The following is a 21,662-nucleotide window of genomic DNA, read 5'->3' on the forward strand; positions in this document are numbered from 1 at the left end:
AGCTTACTTTAATCTCTTGCTTTTTTAATTTCTTTGTTAAAACAAAATTAATATTTTACTTGTTTTTCCAGTCAGGTTTAAATTTGAGTTTAGCATAATTCTCAGCATTTTCTAAAAAAAGGAACACCACCATATTACAAAAAGTCTTATTAAAATACACAATTTCAAGTGCTATTATTTCACCTTCAGTTCTGATATTTACTTAACATTTCACTCCAGCTCACACACTATACTACACCTGCACAGACCAAAATAGAAACCAACAGGGAGAATTCAACAGGAAGAAACTTTAAGAATAGGAGAACATAAGTACTAGCAGTGACAGTTTTGTCCAAGACAGTCAGGAATGGAATCCCTATATCCCGTCACAATTCTGTGGTTATTATATACAGGACAGACTTCCCCTTTATGTGCAAAACTCGCTGCTGCAACAGCACAGAAGTGAAAAACTTGAAGTCAGGGCAACCCCATATATTTTAAAGTTACAAAGAGTGTTTTAATGTTTCCAGTTGTTGAAGCTTATTACAACACATTTGTTCCATTGTGTGCAAAGATTTATTGAGATTTTTACCTCAAAAAGCATATACTTTGAAGAGGTTCTTTGGTAAGAATAAATGCAGTTTATGCAAAAACATTAAAGTTTACAGCAGCCCAAAAAGTCTTTCCCTTAAGACAGTTTGGTTAGTTACTTCAGTATCATAAAGACTTTGGGGTGAGTACAGAAGCCTCAGGGAATTAAGAGATGAACTTTGTGAAGGAATTCAGTTTGTAAATATGCACTTGTATAGCCTCCAAAAAGAATGCTAAAAAGTTATCCATGTAATCAGACCACTAGAAATGCCTCTAACAAAAGTTTGAATCAGTTACTAGAATCTGTATGTTTTGGATTAAAGCCAGGAAACTCACCTGACAGCCAAGAGCTGTTCTTAAGAAGGTCAGTACACTTGCAGACACAGGTGCTGCTCCTGTGACCATCAGCCTTACCTTTCCTCCCAAACTTGCCTACAACAGACACAAGATACTGCAGACACCAAAACCATTTTGGAGAGAGGTTTCCAGAATCTTCCCTCCCACCCTCAGCCACTACTCACCTACAAGTGCCACCCAAAAATGTTAGAGGTTAGAGTTTAGTATCCTATAGCAAGTTGTCTTTCTTGGAGTGTTTTACTCTCATAGGGGCTGGAAGAAATCATATCTCAAATATGCATTACCTACAAATGCTACCTGTGGTGTTACTGCACTATAGACTCAGCCAGAAGTCTAAGGAGCATAAGTCATGGCCCTACAGCAACAGGTTTGTATTCAGAGCAGTCATACTGTAAATCCATCTTGTACCTACTTCTCATACATCCTGAACGCTATAAAAATCAGCCTCAGGGGTATGTTGTACAACCAAGGTTAGGGCTATAGCAAGTGAACACCATGCATAATACCAGGCTTACTTACAATTTACCAACAGTGGGGAGGCTGTAGGGGCAACAGGTGGCACTAAGTAACATTTAGCTTTTCTCTTTCAGAAAGACAGTATTTGCTTTCAAAGGGGTAAGAGGGAAGAACCAGACTGTTTCAGAGTAACTTCCTTATTACAATTAACAGATTATTAAAGCAAAGGAAACTGAAAGATTAAGGTGGAAACAAAAAACAAGACTGCTTTGAGTTTTATTCTGAATAGCCAGGCAGTCTTTAATCATAGGGATGCAAGTGCATGCCATATTATAACCACTCATCAAATTCAGCTATTGCAAACTGATGCCTATAAACTACTAAGTAGATGGGATCTATATGGTGATGCTTCACACTTTCACTATTAAAATTACATGTCACTCTGCTGTTTTGTACCATAAAGTAAGCATATTTGGAGGTCTGTTCCCAGAATAATCATCATTACCAAATAATGAAGTTATCCCTCTTCCAATATCTGTAACACAAAGGGTCTTAGTAGGCAAGCACAGCAACTTTCAAGCATACCTGTATTTTTTGGAAGATGAATTTATCCCAGAAACTGTTATTTCTTATTATACCACTTCTAAGTTCGGCTTCTTTCCTCTTCGAAGCAAAATCCAGCATCCACCTCTTCAGTGATGTATTTGCCTGTCCAAAAATCTATTAAGAAAAATGATCTTGCATTAGAAGACTCAGACTACCATTCCTTTTTTCTTACAGTAGCATGCATAAAGACTCTTAACAGTGAAACACAGGTAAATTACATGATCTTTACTGGTAAACTGCTTAATTCTGGAAGGAAATGCTTGCGGATTTGAATTTTGGCCTCTTAACCTCAGTTCAAAACCTATCCACCAAAATCAGTGCTTAACTAGTTCTCAATTCTCATCCAGCAGCGCGTATTGCTTTTTTGGTGTATTGTTCCTTCATTAAAATGAAAGTGGATGTTTGCTTGTTTTGCTATCCCAGTTTGATTTAAATTTGAGTTCAGCATAATCCTCATCATCTTCCAAAGATTATGCCACCATAATATGAAGAGTAATAGGCACACTGTTAACAAAAAATAAATAAATAATCAGGGTTTTCCAGGGAGATGCAGATGCCTTCAGAAATTTCAAACACAGATCTGTCTAGCATATAAGAGCTTGCTTTTCAGGTCACTTTTGAAAGGCTCCTTATAGTTGCTCCCAGAAAGCCACAGAGCAGACTGAAAGACAGACCACAGATTAGCATATTCACTTTAAGACAGACCCAGCAGCTCCCAGCATTACTGGGGTCCCCACCTCAATTTCCTGCTTTTGAGCTTCACATGCCAGGTTACTGCAAGGCTGGGTGGGGTTGAACCTGTGCTGTAAAAGTGTGAAAGCCGCATGGTGCCAGAGACGTCAAGCAAGAGGATATCGGGAAAGGAGAAGATAGTCCCAAGTTTTGGCTCTGTTTCTACAGCTCCAATACAGAATGCCTGAGCAGAACGGTGGGCAAGTTTTAAGCCCTACAGATCAACAGGCAGGTCTCAGGATTTTGTCCCCTCCAAATGGATCAGTCACGCTATTTGTTCTGGGGCCAAACAGAACAAGCATTATACTACTTGCTGTTTCAAAGTACTTTTCCAACAGGCAAGGTCCTTGCCTGATCCTTGCCTCTAGCCTCAGTTAGGACACTCTCCTGGCTAAAAGGGCATAGGACAGGTCTGCCATTTGTTTAGCAACCAAAAGAATATTAGCGTTATCCTCCAACTCCTCTGGCTGTGTCCTAAGATCACAGAATCACAGAATGGTTGAGATTGGAAGGGACCTCTGGAGATCGTCTAAGTCCAAACACCCTGCTCAAGCAGGGTTACCAAGAGCATGTTGCACAGGATCGCGTCCAGGCAGGTTTTGAGTATCTCCAGACAAGGAGACTCCACAACCTCAAGATTAGTCAGTCATCCATATATAAGAGGATAATTTAAAATCCTAAATGCAAAAAAAATCAAATTCTTAATTCCCACCTCAGATGACCCAGCTCAGGATAACAGGCAAACAGCAAGTACAGCTCAGAATGGGGCTGCTGACACACCCTCTCCCCAGCACTCCTGACTGGCTGGTTTAGGTCTCCCTGCTAGATATGCTGGCTCTTGTGTAGGAAATTTGTACACGTCCATGCGACCATAGGCAAACACTTGACCTGGGTTTACAAATTCCACTCCATGAGTCAGATGCTAAAAATGTGGCATGCGAACACTAAGCGTCATGTTCGTGTTGTAGACTGGGCTTAAATAGCTTGCTCAGAGCAAAACATTAAGTCATTGATAGAGCTGGACAAAACCCAAGTCTCCTAGTCAGACTTCTCTACGCTAGTATTTGCTGCCTGGAAGTGCTTTAATACAACCAAATACTACTTCCTATACTTTCAGGCCTGTTTAGGAAGGGAGACAGCAATTTGTTAGCATGCCAACTGAACATCCCAGAGCACAGTTACTTCTACCATGTCAGCACAGACTTCAGAAAGATCTCTTAAAACCCTGCCCAGTTCTAGGCTCACACCTTTAGACTTACCTTGTCAAACATTCTGTTCAACAGTCTTGGTACTACAGGAAATACAGTTGGCTGCAGCGTTTTTAGGTCATCCATAAGTAGTCTGATATCCCCTTGAAAGAATCCTATCCGAGCTCCATGGCATAGAATCACGCACTGTTAGAAACAAGGAAAGTGCCTGTGAAAACTGTACATGTAATTTCTTCTAGCTGTATCTGCGTATGAGTGTCCTATGTGGGGTGGACTGTGCAGGGTCCACCTTAAATCCTCACAGCCTCTGGACAAGTTCTACAGCAATTGCAGACTACAGAATAGGATAGGAAAGCTCAAGTAGCAAGACATGCCTGTTGTACCCAGGCCAAGGACTTTGATATAACGAGATACTGTACAAAAGCCTTTATCTGAAAGGGCAGCTGCCCAAATAACGCCATGCCAGTGACGCAGAGGTAGCAAAGATTGAAAAACAAAACTTCTCTATTTTAAAAATTCATTTAACAAGCTTATTAAAAACACCAGAACTTTGTTCCCTGCTATACACACCAAGAAATTCTGCATTTAAGTCAGCACACGCTATGTATTGGTCCAGCAGGAATTTCTGCTGTGTAGTATTTGTTTTAAGTTCTCTTACATTTCAGTTTTCTTTCCTGTTTCACAGCATGATTGACATGAGCAAAGGATTTGCTGTTAGGTGATCAAGACAGTCTTTGGGAGATTCTAGCAAAAAGAGCCAATGCTAATTTCTGCATCACTTCAGACCTACACCCAAGGAAGGAAGGCTTAATCCTGTAGTGTTCCATATTCTTTCTGGGATCTTCCCCTACCCCAGTATCTACATATCCAGGATTTTTGTTTCTTCCGTTTTCTTAGTATTTTATTTATTCTTTTTATTAACATCCCTACTCTTTGTGTTTCTCTATACCTGCCCATTTTATTTCTTCCCCTTCCCCCATAACACCTCTTCCTTCATTTCCTGCCATCCATTGTTATGCTTTCCACACATGAGCCTTGCTAAAGGCTCACTTTTCCTCTCCACCCATGCTTTGTCACCATCTACTAAAAAGGAGCAAATGCATCAGTCCAAATGGAGTGAACAGCAACTGCCTTTGCTTGGTGGGAACACACATGGCCTGTCACTTCCTTTGATCCTCTAGCTTCCTCAGGAAGCAGAGATCAGAGACCACCAGCTTTGCAACATTAGCAAGGGACAGGCTTTAAACACAATTTCTCACAGACCCTGTGTTCATACCTATCCCCAACAGTAAAGAATCTTTTCTCCTTACTAGAGACTGAAAGCTTTTTGCTTAACCACCTTAGATAGATACACCTCTTTCATAGGGACCACAAACAAAGGAATACTGAGATCCAAAACCTCTGCTTCTCATTTTATTTTTTTAGAGCACAAGTTTCCTTCCTGTTTCTACTGCATAACCAAGAGCAGAGTTGTTCCCTAAAACAGAGCTTGCACCTTCTGATGCAAGACAGAAATCAATAAAACAGACACTGAAGCATAACTGGTGTCCATGTTACCAGGAAAAACAGTGCTGAAAGTCTAAGGGCAACTGTACACCTCAGTCAAGTTGTACCTATTCCCAGGCTTCATAACAAATGTGTACATGTGTGTGCACACGCATGTAAATAACAATACACAGGCAGGCATTGACCTAACCCTTTCAGTAGAACACTCAGGATTTCAAACTGAAACCACAGGACTCAACTTCTGGCTGCGTATGTCTTTGCATACTTTACATGGAGGCGGTTTTGTTTTTTCAACACTTGGGATACACACTACTGAAATCATGCATGTGTATGCTGAAGGTGGATGTATCACTTCATTATGGGCTCAAAGTTCTTTATTCAGACTGCCATTACTGAGCCAGCTCTGAGGTTTCTCATCCTCCAGAAATGGAGCCCCAAGTTTTGCCAAATGGTAAAACAAACTATCCAAGGGACTGCAAAGTTTGGCACTTAATGCCATTACAAGCCATTTTCTTGTGGGGTGGGGGAACGACGACACAGACAAAAAACAAACCACCCTACTCCACCGAAACAAAATCCCTCTTTTTTTATTGAGGTGTCTTGGAAGCAATGGTAAGTTTAACTATTTTAAAATTAGTTTTGTGTAAGTGAGCAGGATGCCACATTAGCCTGCAAACAGTAAAGTTTATTGTATAAGAATAATAAGACAAACTTAATATTGCACTGGTTCTATTGGGGAATTTCTAGGCAGTTTAAGTGTGCTAAGGGATTTTCTCACATTCTAGTAAACCAGTTTCTTATCAACTCTAGCTCTAAGGTTAAGGCTTATATTTAGGTATGAAAACAAGCTGTCTAGTACTCACTGTTTATAGGATGTTGTTTTCCTGAACCTTACCTCAACCAACCTTTCAAACATGTGTGCAAGAGGCAAAAAGGAATAGTGTGTATCACTGGGATTCAAGAGACACGCATTCTGTAAGAAAAAATAAATTTCAATAGTTCTGTAGAACAAACTGATGCCTACCTCAACAATTCTCTCAAACATATGAGCCAAGGGCAGGAATGATATCAGAATGTCTTCAGAGGAAGGTGTGAATGCTTTCTGAAAGTGAGTGTTCAGCAAAAGAGAATTAATGAGAATTAAGTTTACACACTATTGTGTTTAATTAACAAGAATTAATCAGACATCTCAGCTCTTCAGCTTTGTCTGTAATGAAACCACATTGTTTTTCTTTCATTAAAAATATTACATGCATTAGAAGTCATTGCTGTAAAGAGACATCACAAAAATTGTAATCTTTTGTAAGAGTTGAGTGCAGTAATCATTCAGCTTATTGCAACTTATCATTTGTATGATTATGAATAGAAACAATTTGAGAGAAGCCACAGAAGATTCCTTTATAGGCATCGTGAAAAGAGAAATTAAAGTAGTATGCCTTAGGAGTACAATATTACAGTCTAGGTCATCCTAGGTCAGGAAGTTCATTTGTCCAGTTTGCTGTAAGAATTATGCTGTAAGATTTATAGCAAGAGCATCTTATGCAATATAACCCCAAGACGAGTTGCTTAATTTGATTCCATATGCAGAGTACTTGACAAAACAAATATGGTTGTATTTTTAACTGCATCTGGTTTTGTTTGATCTTAGAATTGTCTTCATAGGTAGCCTGCAAATGAACTTTAGTAGCCTACTGTAAACTAAAAGACTGTACTAAGTACAGATACATGGAGTTATGCTTCTCACACATTCATGCAAGTACTTTAAGCATTTCAGGGGTTAAAATACCTAATACTGCCTTTCCACCCCCGCCCCCCATTCTTAACACAGAACATCAGTCTCTATGTAGACTCTGATATAGAGCTTGCATTGCTGACAAACACTTTGACTCTGTAGCAGAATATAATGCATATTCCCATCAGAATTTCTGTAACATCAGACCAAATCTTAGACATGGCAGAATGAGACTCTGCTTTTCTCTCTATACTCCCCGACTACCACACCTAAGTGGAGAGGCTACACCTTGGGACTGGGGGAGCAAACAATGCTCTGCCCATAATTCCCCATCAAGGCAGCAGCATGCAACACCCATAGCTCAAGCCAAGGCACTGTTTTTGGCTACAGAAAGTAGACTTCAGTAGCAGTGGAATTACTTTATTCTAGACTTTTTCCATACTGGTCAACATCTAGAGGAATGGTTTGAATGTTACCCCACTGCCCAGCTTTGGGCACATCCACACAGCCCAATGCAGTACGGTATTACAAGTTCCCAAGTTGTGCCAGACCAGTGATTGTTATGCAGCAATATTGGCTTGGACAAAAGCGAACAAAAACACCCCAAAAAACAGCCGGTAGATCCGCACTGATCTGAATGCAGTACTGTGCTGTTGAGCAGCTATTTCATTTCTGGTCCAGAGTGAGTTACATTCAAGAGAGACTAGGAGAGTTCCCAGTCTTGAGAGAAGAAACCAGTAAGACCTATGCAACCAAATCTAATCAAATCTAGAGCTTAGAGTTTTATCCACTCTTGCATGTCAAGGCATCAAAAACTAAAACAAAAAACCCACATCTGTCAAATTTAACATGAGTCACTATGCAACTCCTCACATATCTGAGGCCCTTTTCTTTTGCTTTGGAAGATAAATGCTGACTTCAGAACTAGTACTGACAGAGTACTTGACTTGCTATCAAGTTTCATTTTCACTTGGATCTTACTGTGTTAAGACCAAAGTTAATGAGATTTCAATGTTGTTTTTACTCCTAAGATGCTTCCCTTCTTGTTAAATTATATATTAGTACAAATCCACAATGTTAACCTCACAGTTTACCTCTGTAGCTTTCACAAAAGCTGAAGTATTGCTGACTATATTTTGATGAGTGATCATAGCTCCTTTGGGGTTTCCTGAGGAAGAAGCACATCAGGATGGAACAGTGAGATTTTTAGATCCTTGAAGTCATCAAGCAGAGGTAAGACTAAACAAATAGTATTTCAATCAATCAGCAAGTCCCTTCTTAGATAATAATACCCTTCTTTGTGTATTAAACAAAAGCAGAGAATGGGCTAACGTATTTGCAAAAATAGCTTGTAACAGTTAAGGTGTGGGTGTGTTGAAGTCCTCATATTATTTATGAGACCAAATCCTTAAGAAGCCATCATATCTCTTGGATAGATTTCTGTTATCCAAAATTCAATACTTCTGTGAAGATCCATCCAACTCAGACAATTTTCTTTACTTAACTCTGTTTTAAAGATGTAACTAATGTTGTGCTCTTCCCAACACTCTCCCCAGTGTTGGATCCTGTCACGCACTTGACATTTGATTCTCATCCAGGCACTTGTCTTTCTCTTTTGGTCCTACAGCAAGCTGCATAGTGCATAAGAGCTAAGAAACAGATCCTGCTATTACAGTTAAAAAAAAAAAAGATTACCAAAGAACTGGAAGTCTGAAATATGATCCAGAACCCTTATTGTAATGGAAATAAAGTTTCAGTACCTATTTCTGAGCCCCAAAAACGTAACCTCTCCCCTTCCAAGACATAGCAACTCTGTATTGATCAATGGGAAAAAAATCAAAGGGAGCCTTACCATAAAACTTCCCCAGCTACTACTTGCCAAAAAGATGCAGCAGCAGGGGGGAGTCTGGGGGGGGGGGGGGGGGAAGGTAGGAATGCTTCTGAATTAGTTTTGCACATACAGGATAATAAATTCTGCATAATGTAATGAGGTGTACCTGTCGTTCCACTGGTGAAACAGATGACTGCTAGATCTTCTGGCTTTGGAGGCTAAGAAAGTTAAGAAAGTATTAGTACGGTTAAGATAGCAAGGAAAAAGATTTTCCTGGATAAAACACTGAAATACTAGCATTACCTTGAGCTATGGGAGACAGGTAAATTTGCTAGTTTGATCTACAGAATGCTACCCAACTCAGATTAAACTGATTGAACTAATTTCATACTTACCATAGGTTTTTGCCTGTGTACTCTTCCCAGCTCCTACAGAAGGGGGAGGAAGGGAAGAGAGATGGTTTAGACATGGAAGCACTGCCTTTTGCTTTAAGTTTACCAGACAAGATGTTACCAAACACTATAATGTTTTATCATTTAGACTGTTAAGGCATTTTAACTATAAAGTGTTGTGAAGGCTTTAAAGCAAAATTTTAAAAGATGCAAAAGAACAGATGAACTAGTATGTTCTACAAATACAGAAGTGATAGCTAATCTAAAATACATGTATACATTTTCATGGCTTGTCATGACAAGCCATAACATGTAGAAGACATGCCACTGACAGCCATTGAATAGATGAAGCAATACTCATCTTAGTAGGCACCTCACATGTACATCACTGCTTGTGAGGAAGAAGACTGAAGCTTCTGGTGAAAGGTCATTGGTGGTCTGTACTCCTTTTGCACTGAGGAGTGGAGAGTATAAAATTCTCTTCCCCCAAACCTCCGTTCCTTCTTTCTCCCTCCTTACCATTATTTAGGCCAGACCATTAAGGATACCACAGATCTTCAGGCAGAGGGGAACAGATACTAAATATATCCTTTTACCAGTAGAGGACATTATGATTAAGAAGAAAGATTTGAAAGGCTTAAGCTCAGTATTAATTAGCTTAAGTTTCAAGTCCAGACTTGTTATTTTCGTGCCTATTTAGTATCAGAAACAATACTAGTTTAGGAACTTATGCAAGATGGACCTTTTGTTAAGTATAGGTTTGGAAGCACCCTTTGAGGGCAGATACATCACTTCATCATTGCCTTTACGTTCTAAGTATACAAAGACAATTACACATCCATTTACTAGCCCCCTAGCCTTACTTAAGAGGTACCTCAAAGAGGTTTTAGGCAGGGGAAGGGAGCAAATATCAGGAAAAACAGTTAACATTCCTATGCCTGAAAGTTTGTCTTTTTGACACTGTGCCATTGCACAGAAGTTTGCCCATATGACAACACCGCCATCTGTCGAAACAGCATCTGCATTCCAGGTGCCACTAGAAGCTCAGTACTTCTCTACAGCTTGTTTTAAGTAAGATCCACTGTTTACTGAATATATAGCTGAGACCTCTACCCACTTCTGTTGATGTCCTAGGGGAGAACTCTAACATTTCTTCCTGTTTAACATCCATTTATTCACAGCTACACAGCTCTATAACTATACCACACATACAGATATTAGGCATCAGAAACCAAGCTTACAGCATCTGGGAGATGCCCAGAAGGACAGGTCAAATAACCTATAAAGCACAGATGAACAAAAAGTTCAAGCCAGAAATCCAGAAAGTAAGTACTTAAAGCTAGAATAGTCATTCTAATCTAAGCTCCTAAACAGCTCAGAGGTGCTTTTTGGGAGCAACTGAAAGTCCCCAGCCTTTAAAAAGGGGTGACAAGAATTTATTCCTGCTCACTGAAACTGTTACAAATATTTAAGCTTTTTTGCCTGACTTGTTTGAGATTTAGACAAGGGGCTCTTGTAACTATTATTACTGTGTGCATCCAAACACCAAGTGTTGGAGCTACAATAGTATAGTTAAGTCAGAGCTACAAGATGCTTCTCAAAAAAGTCTCTAAGCATCTAACTTAGAAGAAACATTAAACTTTGTTTTTGTTTTTCCTGCAGCTAGAAAGATCCAGGGGAAAAGCATCTTTCTGTGCTCCCCCCAATAAAAAAAAAATATATGTGTGTGTGTGTGTGTGTGTGTGTGTGTGTGTGTGTGTGTGTACACACACACACCCCTTGAGGAAAGGAGCCAGTTTTAGCATACCAACCTTTTCTTGCAGTTTTGGCCAATCTTTTTTTACCTTTAATCCGACCCTTTTCCCAGTCTAGTATAGCACTGTACAAGTCACTTATTCTGTGTGATTTCTCTAGTCCCATTTCAACCTGGCAGTCTTGCTGAAGCAGGTTAACTAAGATACAATTAACTGTCTCTTAAAAGACATGCTGGCAATTTTTTCTCTTTACCAGAAGGTGGCTCCATTAACACAGAAAACTGCTGTGAAAACAAGTTCAGTAAAGAAGTTTAATGAAATTTGGCAATTTATGCCAGTTACTGAGGCATCTGCAGAATTCAAGCATGATTATTTGGAAATGCTAAAGTCTCAAGTTAGCCAAGTCTTGACAAGAATTCAAGTTGGAAGCAGGCTAAACCCCGTTTCATAATTTCACAATAAAAATGTACTTCATGCAGTTTACACCTGGGACAGATTTCTCCAAAAATGAGACTGCAACAGAAGATCCATGCAGACAAGATCACCACAAGCACAACTATAAGCCCTTGAATACTAAGTAGCTAGGCAAGACAGTTTCTGCTTCCAAAACCTGGAAATCACATTCCCTTAAATTACCATAAGCTAATCTTGGAAAGATTGACTAATATTCTCCTCCTCCCCCAAAAAACATTTTGTAGATTCAGTGCACAGGGCAAGATACCATTTTTTTACCACAAACCCCAAACCTACAGAGATTCTTATTGAAATCAGTATTTCTGAAGTATTATTAGCAATGTGTAATTATCACTTCTTACTGCTTCACACAGACAAGTCAATGTTCAGATCTGATGTTCTCTCTGGACTACATTAACAAGCTTTTGTATAATTAGCTTGGCAAACATGGTTTTACATTTTGCACACTGTGAAATGCCATTAGCAAGTTGTTTTCCTTCTTTAAAAATATCTTTTTAAAAAGGATTTGTGTAACTACCTCTTGAAGTTTAAGTATTCTGAACCTAATCCACCATATTTTGTTCAGAGTCCTGAAACCTGTCCAGTAAGTTTGTTTACAAGGAGATGAAAGCAGTAAAGCAGGCTAAGTCTACTTACCTCTATTTCTCTCAGGCTGAAGACTTCCACCCCACACTTTTTGCCACGTTCCACAAGATCTATGCCAAAAGGCTCCATGATAACAATGGTGTTGAGGACTGGAGTTTCCCCCTTTTCCACACTGGTTAGCAGAAGTTTGGCCTTGTCAGGTTTGTCACAGAAAACCAATGACAAGTCAGCTGATTAAGGAGAACAACAATATTAATATGACAATTTGAGTTTAGACTAGATTCATACTTCAGGAATTGGTACTAGAAGACTCTTCTGAAGAAGGCTATAGTTCTATCCTCTGTCAGCTCTGCCATCATACATGCAGTTACTAAGCTACTGAAAACATCCTACCTTTGTTCACAATGTAAGTAATTGCTTCAGTTCCCAGCGTATCATAGAGTGGCACCACCACCATGGAGAATGCATAGCATCCCTGTTCGATGATAACCCACTGCACAGGAAGAGAAGAGATGCAAGTCACTCTGTGTTTACTGATCAAATCACACCTCCAAGAATAACTCTTATTAGGATTCTGACGAGAAAGCTATTAGGGCAGAGCTCATTTGGACAAGTCCTAAAGTGTGCATATGTGCATATAATTTGTTTACTATAAAAATCTACTAAATTTTTATCTGCTGGAGGAAGAAAAAAAGTAAGTAGCTATGAGAAGTCCAGTTTGAGTCCTACTGAGTCCAATAAAACTCAGCTCTGTCCCTAACACAGACTACGTAAGTACTTTTTAAACCAGTTAACATATATGATCTCTCTTAACTTACCTGTCAACAGAAATACATTTTGAGTACTCTGATACTGTTTCATGTTTTCATGTTATCAGGTAAGGCTTCACAGCCTTGGATATTCTATATTACCACAGTATGAATTAGTGAAGGATCTGCTCATGTCTTGACATACATTAAGTTTCTATACACACACTATTCTTAGCTCTACATAGCTGCCTCTCATTTGATGGCCAGACATGCAACATATACAGTTAGTGTATGAGCCACCAGAGCTCTTTGGAAAGCCAGACCAGAATGTTGTTCAGTATCTGTCACCACTAACCATTCCCCTTTAGAGGGGTCTAATCTGAAGATGCAGTTCTATGTGCACAATTTCTATGAAAAAAAAGCAGAAGACATCCATCCCTGCAAGCTGCATTAGAAGGATTTGCCTGCTAACAAGCATGGTACTCAAGAAACATAAAAGATACCTGTGTAATGCAAGCTGATGATGCTTTACCTGATGCTGCAAGCCTGATTTTATCCAAAGCACTGTTAAGTTAAGATAATCATGCAATTTTTTTCTGTACAGTAGTTATTTGGTAACGCCTGTACACAACTAGCTACACTAAAATATAGGCATGTGTGTGACTCCAGAAGTGGGAGACACTGGACACATGAAGAGTCCAATGAAACTGGAACAATTCAATTTTTCCCCTTGAAGAAGGGCAAAAAATTCTCAGGCATAGTACCTTTAGGCAGTTCCAGTTAACTGAACAGAACACCACGCACCTTTAAGTTCACTGAACTCATGATTCAGCAAGGATTGCAATAATAAGGGCGTTGGCTTTCTCCCCCACCCCCGGTCTGTACTTGGTCAAACTTTTCAGTGTTTTTGCAGGACGCTGGCCAATTACTTCACTGACATGTGCTGCTGGTTATTCCATATAACATTTAGTATAGAAGATACATTAACAAAAGTTGCTAAGCCTCAATTTCATACAGTGTTTATTAAGGGCAAGTTTCCTAAGCTAAATTTTTCTGTACTGGTCGAGACAGTCAGACTCAAGGACTTTTTGCAAGGCATTTACACAATAGGCAAGTTGTACATTCGTTCCCAAAAGAACACTTCTTATAAAGCTAGCACAATGACAGCTAACAGTTAACCAGTTTCATGCAAACATTAGACTTATCAGTAAGGCTAAGCAGGCATACCTACATCAGCCATGACAGGGATTACTGAATATTTTTGCCTAGAGAGCATCCACCTGTACATGTAACAAGGGGGGGGTCACTGTTCAGCAGCCTGATGTCTAGTAGCTAATGGGGTGTCTGTTACAGCAGATGTCAGAAGCAGCACGCAGTAGCAGAGCTTCCCATTCTCCAATAGCTTGTGCTCCATGATTCTTAATACAACAACCATCTTAATTTTCTGGACTATCAGGAGATCTTTCTTCCATTCAAGCTCCAAAAGTTAAAACTGTATTTAAAAACAAATAGTAAATCTCAACATCTGAGCTCTCCTCTCAAAGCCCAAGCGAGTATCTAGTCAGATACAAACAACAGTCTGAAGGTCTTGATTTGTTCTTTGAAGTGGCTCTCATCTTCTGTTAAGAGAAACTATACTTAGCTGTCCTGGTTTTCAATCTAAAACAGAAATTCCTTGCTTGTGGAAGGAATCATCTGTTTTCCAGTTACTCAAAGAGAAAGTCTTATTATTATTTATAAATCCAAGATCATTTAAGCAAGTGACATACTAGGATTTTCCCCTTTAGGGATTTTCCCCTGTAGTTGTTCCCTGAACTGAGAAATGTGAAATCACATCACAAAAATCTTCACACACAAACCCCTGTCTGGATTAGTGATTATGTTAGGGTTGTCACAACACCCATCCAGTCATTTTTGACAGGGAAAACCCCAGACTTAGAATTGCTGGCTTAACCAAGTCATTCCAGCTTGTTACTGATCCAAGTCAAAGCCTGCTGGAGCCACACAACTCAGGCACATTATGCCTGTGATCCATGAGCAGACCACACTGCAATGCTCTCCTTCAGAAAAATCCACTTAACCCAGGAATCAAAGATCAAATCTTCTGGGACAAAAAAATAAATCTTGGGAAAAAAAACAGCCAACTAGTTTCTCTTTGCACTCAAAGGTCTATAGAACAGCAGTTCAACCTGGTAAGACACTAACATCTGGCCCCCTTCTTTCTTACTCCAGTTCATACTGCCATAGCACAGGAGACAGAACTGAAGAGTCTGATGCCTTGTCATTTAGCAGCTTCCTTGTTGGAGACATCCCAGCCTATTTATAACAGAAATAACTGTAGCTCTTAGAACTGGAACACCAGATGGAAAAATCCAAGCAGGAAGTTACTGCAGATTTAAGAGCCGGAAAAAACATTTTCTTCATCTGTACCAGGCTAGGGATAGGGTTGGGGTTTTTTGTTTGTTTGTTTGTTTTTTGGGGAGGGTGCAGAGGAGACTGGCTATGTCACTTGTCACACAGTTTGTATTTAAATGTTAGCAGGGAAGGGCTGGTGACAAACTGAAATCAAAAGAGATCCAACAGAGATCTAAACCATTGTCCAATATTGAGACACTGATACAGCTTTTAACCATGTAAACATTGTAAATGGCTCCAGATAATGGAATCCAGTTAGGGTCTTTCAAGAGGGGAGTTTTGTCTAAAATATAGCATAAGAACCCTTCTCCTGTATTAAGATACAGGTCTGGATTGGAGTTAGTTTAATGAAGGCAGGACCAATTCAAATTCTTAAGCATGTAAACATAGTTTAGAGAAATTCAGTCCTACTAAATAGATTCAGTAAGCAAATCCAGAGAACAGAAACTTTTACTCAATAGCTCATACTGTTTTTTAGCAAGTAACAGTTACCAAGAACGACTCTTGAGTCAAGATGGAGAAACATTAGCTAATCAATCTAGACCTCCCCATAGTTACCTGAGGTTCATAACATGATTTTGCTTTGTCAGATGATGTTGCTTAATTATGCCACTGTCTTTTTTTTGGCTCTTAATTATTAACTTTCAAGTAGTTTTCAATTTTTGCCTTCATTGTCAGGTCTCCCTCCCAGAATCTTGGTGTTTAGGGCATCCTTGGTGGTGACAGAACTACCACCTTCAGCCATCTTCTCTTTGTCCAAGTATTTGATCAAGTTGTTTCTTTTGAAGTGTTTAAACATCTTCTTGTAACTTAACATTATTGGTAACTACCCCTTAGTTACTGGATACACACTCATCATATATACTCTTTGGGAAGAAGTACCCAGGACTTGTTTCCACTGCAGAAAAGGACCCCCAACTGGCAAGTTTGACAGTTCAAAAAAAGCTACAAGGAACCAATAAAGTGCTGGTCTATAAACTAACACCACGGCTAGAAACTGTTTACATCACAGCACAGAGTTTATTCCTGTATAATGAAAGCTTGTTTGGAAGGAAAGATTCTATGAAATCATAAAGAATCTTCATGTTTGTGCTGTTAAGCAAGGACTTTCAAACAATTTCAACCATTAAATATGCCAATGCTGCATTTTAAGAGAAAGTAAGTGTGGACTACAGTCAATTAAATACCATAGTAGCTTTCTATTAGACAGGACTTTTCTATAAACTGGGAAGGGGGGGGGGAGGGAGGGAGTTGTTTCAGATTCCCTGGTTCTCTTATTGCTCTACATGCAGCTCTGGGAAAGAAAAAGAAATAAAAGACTAACTGTTGTGTCAATTGTCAGTTTTGGTTCTTAGCTGAAGATGCTGTGTGGATGGCTTGGGGGCCTATGACATTGGCCTTCAGCTCTTTCCCAACCCCAAATATGTTTCTTACTAGGGAAGCTTGGTACACTGCCAAAAAGCAGTAGATTTAAAAGAAAAGTGGGCCATTTCAATAGCAACTAGATCACTAGTACAAATGCCCTCATTTAAATTACCTCAGGTCTGTTTTGTGCAAAAATTCCTATATATTGAGCTTGAGACGGTTTGAAGCCTCGGTAAAGTAATGCTGAGCCCACACACTCTGCTCTGTCTAAAGCCTGAAAAAGAAAGTCAAATTAAAAAAAAAATTAAGAGCAAGTTCATCAGTACACTTGGAACATTATTTTACCTTAAGTCTCACCAAAAAAACCAAACACCACCACCAAACACCACCCCCCAACAAACAACACCCCCAAACCCCCCAAACCCACAAAAAACAAAAAACCCCAAACCCCCCCAAACCAACCAAATCCACCAAACCCCCCCAAACCCACCAAACCCCCCCCCACTACAATAACTCATATGAAGTAGACAGATAGGTTTACTAGACTGTTTTGGTGTCCTCCATGACTTCAATTAACATTGCAATGCCATTATACTGCACTGATTCGATATACTGCACTTGCTCTCAATATGCAGCAGAAGAGACTCCTAACCCAATTAGACTTGGAAGCCTAGGTTTGTATTTGAAGCCGACAAGCAGAGTAAAGACCGTTTCGTTGCATTTGTGGTAAACCACAGAAACAATCCTGGAATGATTCAGCTTTATATTTCTGCTCAACAGTCATAAATGCTACATGTCATGCTTCTGCATCATTCTTCAGAAAAGCACTGAACTCCCAGTGCCTGTGAGAAACTGGGAGATCCCAAGCAAAATCCATTCAAAAAGAAGTGGAAGAATAAGGAGGCAAAACCCAGTTAGTTTTATAAACAATGACTCTGGGAAGGCAATTATCCAGTCTCTCTTTCTATATAGCACATGATCTGAATCTATGTTAGTCATATCTTTTACGAAAGAGCTTTATTAAAGAAAGGTTGCATCTAACAAACACCCGGCAAAATCACCTTGAAAAGGTGAGTTCTGCAGCCTACAAGAGGTGTTTAATGACCTTAATTGTATGCACTAGGCAAGCTTTACACAAGTTTGAAGGCATCAATTGACTAAATCAGGAATGATCTGAAAGTACACAGCTGTTAAAACAATTTGCATAAAGATCTATTTTTAGTGAACATGAAGAGGTTACCAGTTAAAAGCCTATCTATGAACACCCTATACAACTACCATTCATCAGCATGGAGATAAATCAAAAAGCACAGGTAACGTATGTAGACAGAGATCAGTTTTACACCAGGAAAAGTCCTCAGAAACAAGCAACCACAGTAGGAGCAGTTCGAGCTCCAACCCTGAATACCACTTCAAAGCTGCAGCACTTCAGAGGCAGTGTACAAGTTTTAAGCAATTCACATCAATAGAGATACCCCAAAAACATTCAGAAACATAACAGTGAATAAGCTAAGCACAAGAAGTGCACTTTTTCTCCCCAATTTGCACACTTTTTAAGGCTGTTCTTTTAAAGTATTCTAACAGGAACTAGAATCTTTTTACAATATTTCAAAATAGTAAAAGCAGCTTAAGATACAACTTTAAAACAGTTACAAGTAATTAAGACTCATTATATCACATCACTGGATGTTGTATCAATGGTCACAGTAAGCAAAAGCAGATCTAGCACTAAGCTAGAGAGGCTACTTACCTCTTTATAGGAGATCCACTCATACGGCTGGTTTGGCTTTCTAGAACCCAGACAGGGACCATTATCTACAAACGACAACCAAAAGTTACTCAAGATGTAAAGCCTGCTTTCTCTGCCCTGACATCACAGTAACTACACTCTCGCCAGTGTTAAGCTGACAGCCCATGAATTCTTTGCAAACACCTTCAGAAGCCAAACTATTTTGGGGGGAGGAAGAGGAGGAGGAGAAAGGAAGGGAGGGAGAAAGGGGAAGCACCAGGAGGAAAGCAGGGGAAGGACATGGAGGCAGCCAGGTTTGATTTAGAATATGGAGTACAGCACAGACTTCACTCACACAACCCTGCTTCACAATTGGTCACAGTCAAGTCTGCCTTCAAGAAAGCCCACACCCAATACATTATCTTATTGCTAGGTAGACATCACATACCCCCCAATTGCATTTCAAAAGAGTCCAGACCTTTAGTTCTTAACATACTGTAGAAAATTTCATCTTTAAACTTACTTGATACATGCACACCCCTTCGGAAGATATCATAAACTGTTCTCACATCATCATAGTAGTAAATCAACAGTTCATCACTGTTAAGGAGAGAGGACCTTCGAGCATGCTCACTACCCTAGGTAAAACAAATAGAAAGGTTAGGCGCATCTGTTCGTTAAAGATCAATAGGAAATTTATATTTATTTCAGTTAAAAAAATTTTTTTTTTTGAAATATTGCATTACGAGCCTTAGAAAATTCTGCTCTAAAGATCTTTGGTTCATTTCACCACAGGAGAGGAAAAACCCTGCAAAGTTTCCCAGGACATACATGGTTAAAAAAAAAAAAAAAAAAAAAAAAAAAAGGCCCAAGTCTCTCCTTACATTTTTAAAGCCTGTCAGGCAAAAGTCTTGTCCTCGGCTACATATGATAGCATAGATCAAGCCTGAGGAAAGCGTAATGCCCTTGGACACTCCTTACTAGATAGATTAAAACATTTCTTAAGTAAAAAATACTCTATTATTGCAGTATGCAGCATAATTCCATCAAGCTTTCCAAATCCCTCCACCCTCAGTAAGGACCCCTCTCTAGGTATGACAGCAGAGATCCTATCTACTTTTCTTTTTCTAATTAAAACTAGAAAACATAACTATGCTTCAAATCGAGGTTTCAAGAAGTGGACTGATTAAAATTTTAAGGGCAATCAACAACACTCCAAACACATGTTCTAAGTAGTAAAATATTCTGTACCAGATAAAAATCAAGTCATTTAATCCACTTAAAGTTCCACCTTTTTACAAGAGTTGTCTCCTGACCTAGTTAGAGAGAGTCAGGACAATATCACCTTGGGTTTAAAAAAAAAAAGAAAAACCCCAAAACAAACAAAAAACCCAAAACCCACCACACACAAAGAAAACAACCAAACACCCACAGAAACACCACGTTCGAGCAGACTAGCATTTACATAAGCTATAATTGGGAGTCAGCATGAGAATGTAAGAGTTCATAGTTTTAATATAGCCTACTTTAAAATGAGATTAGATAATCAGTTATTATATTACAAATTAAAGTTTCACAGATTACAATTACACAAGTACCATTAGGCCATGTTTATTAGTTCTGCTCAGATGACAGAGAGGTGATGACAGAGAGATGCCTACAAAATATTGTTAGCAGGGAGAGTATAGCTGGTCAAGCAGTGGGTCCCCTGCAAGCATCATATAAGACTATCTGAATCAGTGGTTGGAGTCAACTCCTGGCTTTTTCCACGTAGCCAAATCTTGGACTAACTAAATCTATGGTGGTAACCGATGTTGCTTGCAGATAACTGCACAAAACCTATTCATAAGCAATTAGATATTCTTCCCAGGCTATTGGTTTGTGCTCAGCACTTTTTCAAGTACCTCACAAGACCAGAGAGCTGTTCCTTAATGTATAAGCCAGATATACATATGTTTATCTGCAGAAGATGTCATGTTGCACATGTCCACAGAATGGAGCTAGCACATTGATGGCTCATCATGTAGAGAGAGACAAAAAAAGCATTTTAATGCTAAAACAAGTCTAACTTGTTTTAGCAAAACTCCATATGCATAATGCAGTGTCTGCCACTCCTTCGACAGCAAGCAGAAATGTACACTGAGAATGCAACTCAGAACAAGTTAATGACTAGCCTACCTCTAAACATTCGTAACATTAGAAATATTCAAGAGCATGCTTGTACTCAGAGACCAACATCTATTCTATAGGAAATGAATAAATCACTAAGACATGTCTCTGCTAGGAAAAAAATAAAAATAAAAAGTCAAGGCTGCTTGTTTTAATGCACTTGTTTCATGGACCTTATCCAAAGTCAGCTTCTAGCTTGCCCAAGTTTCCCACCTCTGGAGCTAGCTGGAGAAAGGTCATGCCATGTAGTTCACAACCACAGTCACAGGTAACATTTGTAATGCCATGCATCAGTACTACGTTTAACATGCTACAACTCCAATTTCAGGTAAAGTATCACATTCTAAGCCATTTCTCGGCAACGGTCAATAAACTTGTTTTCTCATCTGAACTACTATTTTGTTTACATACCCCATTACTCAGCACCACAAAAGCAGTTTTTGCAGGGCCTGAGGCACAAACTAAATCTGAGGGTGAGACTTCTGAGAAACAGCACACAAATACAGGACTGATTGCATGTCCTTCAAGAAAAAACAGCAACTCTGTTACAGGCTATTAAAAGACCAAATCAGTTCTCCCAAGTCATTTCAATAAAGAAAGGGAAACAGAACCAACTTATGGTCCTGCTTACTTAACTCTTCTTTCCAAAGTAAGGCAAAATTAACTCAGTTTCCAACAGCTCAGTAATAAGAGTTGCCACTGAAAAACACTTAGCTCCTTGTGTGAAGATCATCATGAGTTCAACGTTACTCTTTAGAGACGCTGTGAAATATGCCAGTGCTGCCAATCAGAAGTCATCTACCAGGCAACATCATGGCATTGGTCTACATTTGGCTTCAGAACAGAAAGGACTACTTAAACTACACAAATATTTTATTAGTGTTAGGGGAAAAAAAAGTGTCAAGATTTTAACAGTCTGGGCAAAGGGTCCTTATCCAAAATGCGTGCGCCATAGCAGGAAGAGTTCTGCTCACAGCAAACTTCTCTAAAAAGCAACTGCTGCAGCACTAGTCACTCCAATTGCCAGATGTT

The 21,662-nt window shown here is 39.3% G+C and overlaps 1 protein-coding gene across 2 annotated transcripts in view; it reads right to left on the minus strand.

Annotated features, from left to right (window-relative positions):
* Window positions 1–21,662, minus strand: part of ACSL1 (acyl-CoA synthetase long chain family member 1) — a 46,209-nt gene that overhangs the window by 7,837 nt on the left and 16,710 nt on the right. Inside the window, exons 3-14 of one of the 2 annotated variants that reach the window (XM_067297974.1) lie at window positions 18,985–19,099; window positions 18,483–18,547; window positions 16,905–17,006; window positions 12,597–12,696; window positions 12,255–12,433; window positions 9,394–9,426; window positions 9,165–9,216; window positions 8,262–8,335; window positions 6,460–6,537; window positions 3,981–4,115; window positions 1,969–2,103; window positions 907–1,002 (exon numbers count right to left, since the gene is read on the minus strand). In XM_067297974.1, the coding sequence (XP_067154075.1) occupies window positions 907–1,002; window positions 1,969–2,103; window positions 3,981–4,115; window positions 6,460–6,537; window positions 8,262–8,335; window positions 9,165–9,216; window positions 9,394–9,426; window positions 12,255–12,433; window positions 12,597–12,696; window positions 16,905–17,006; window positions 18,483–18,547; window positions 18,985–19,099 (1,164 nt within the window). The remainder of the gene's footprint in view (window positions 1–906; window positions 1,003–1,968; window positions 2,104–3,980; window positions 4,116–6,459; window positions 6,538–8,261; window positions 8,336–9,164; window positions 9,217–9,393; window positions 9,427–12,254; window positions 12,434–12,596; window positions 12,697–16,904; window positions 17,007–18,482; window positions 18,548–18,984; window positions 19,100–21,662) is intronic. The other variant, XM_067297975.1, reaches the window with a different exon arrangement.

Source organism: Apteryx mantelli, chromosome 5 (genome assembly GCF_036417845.1).
Source record: "Apteryx mantelli isolate bAptMan1 chromosome 5, bAptMan1.hap1, whole genome shotgun sequence".
NCBI lineage: Eukaryota > Metazoa > Chordata > Aves > Apterygiformes > Apterygidae > Apteryx > Apteryx mantelli.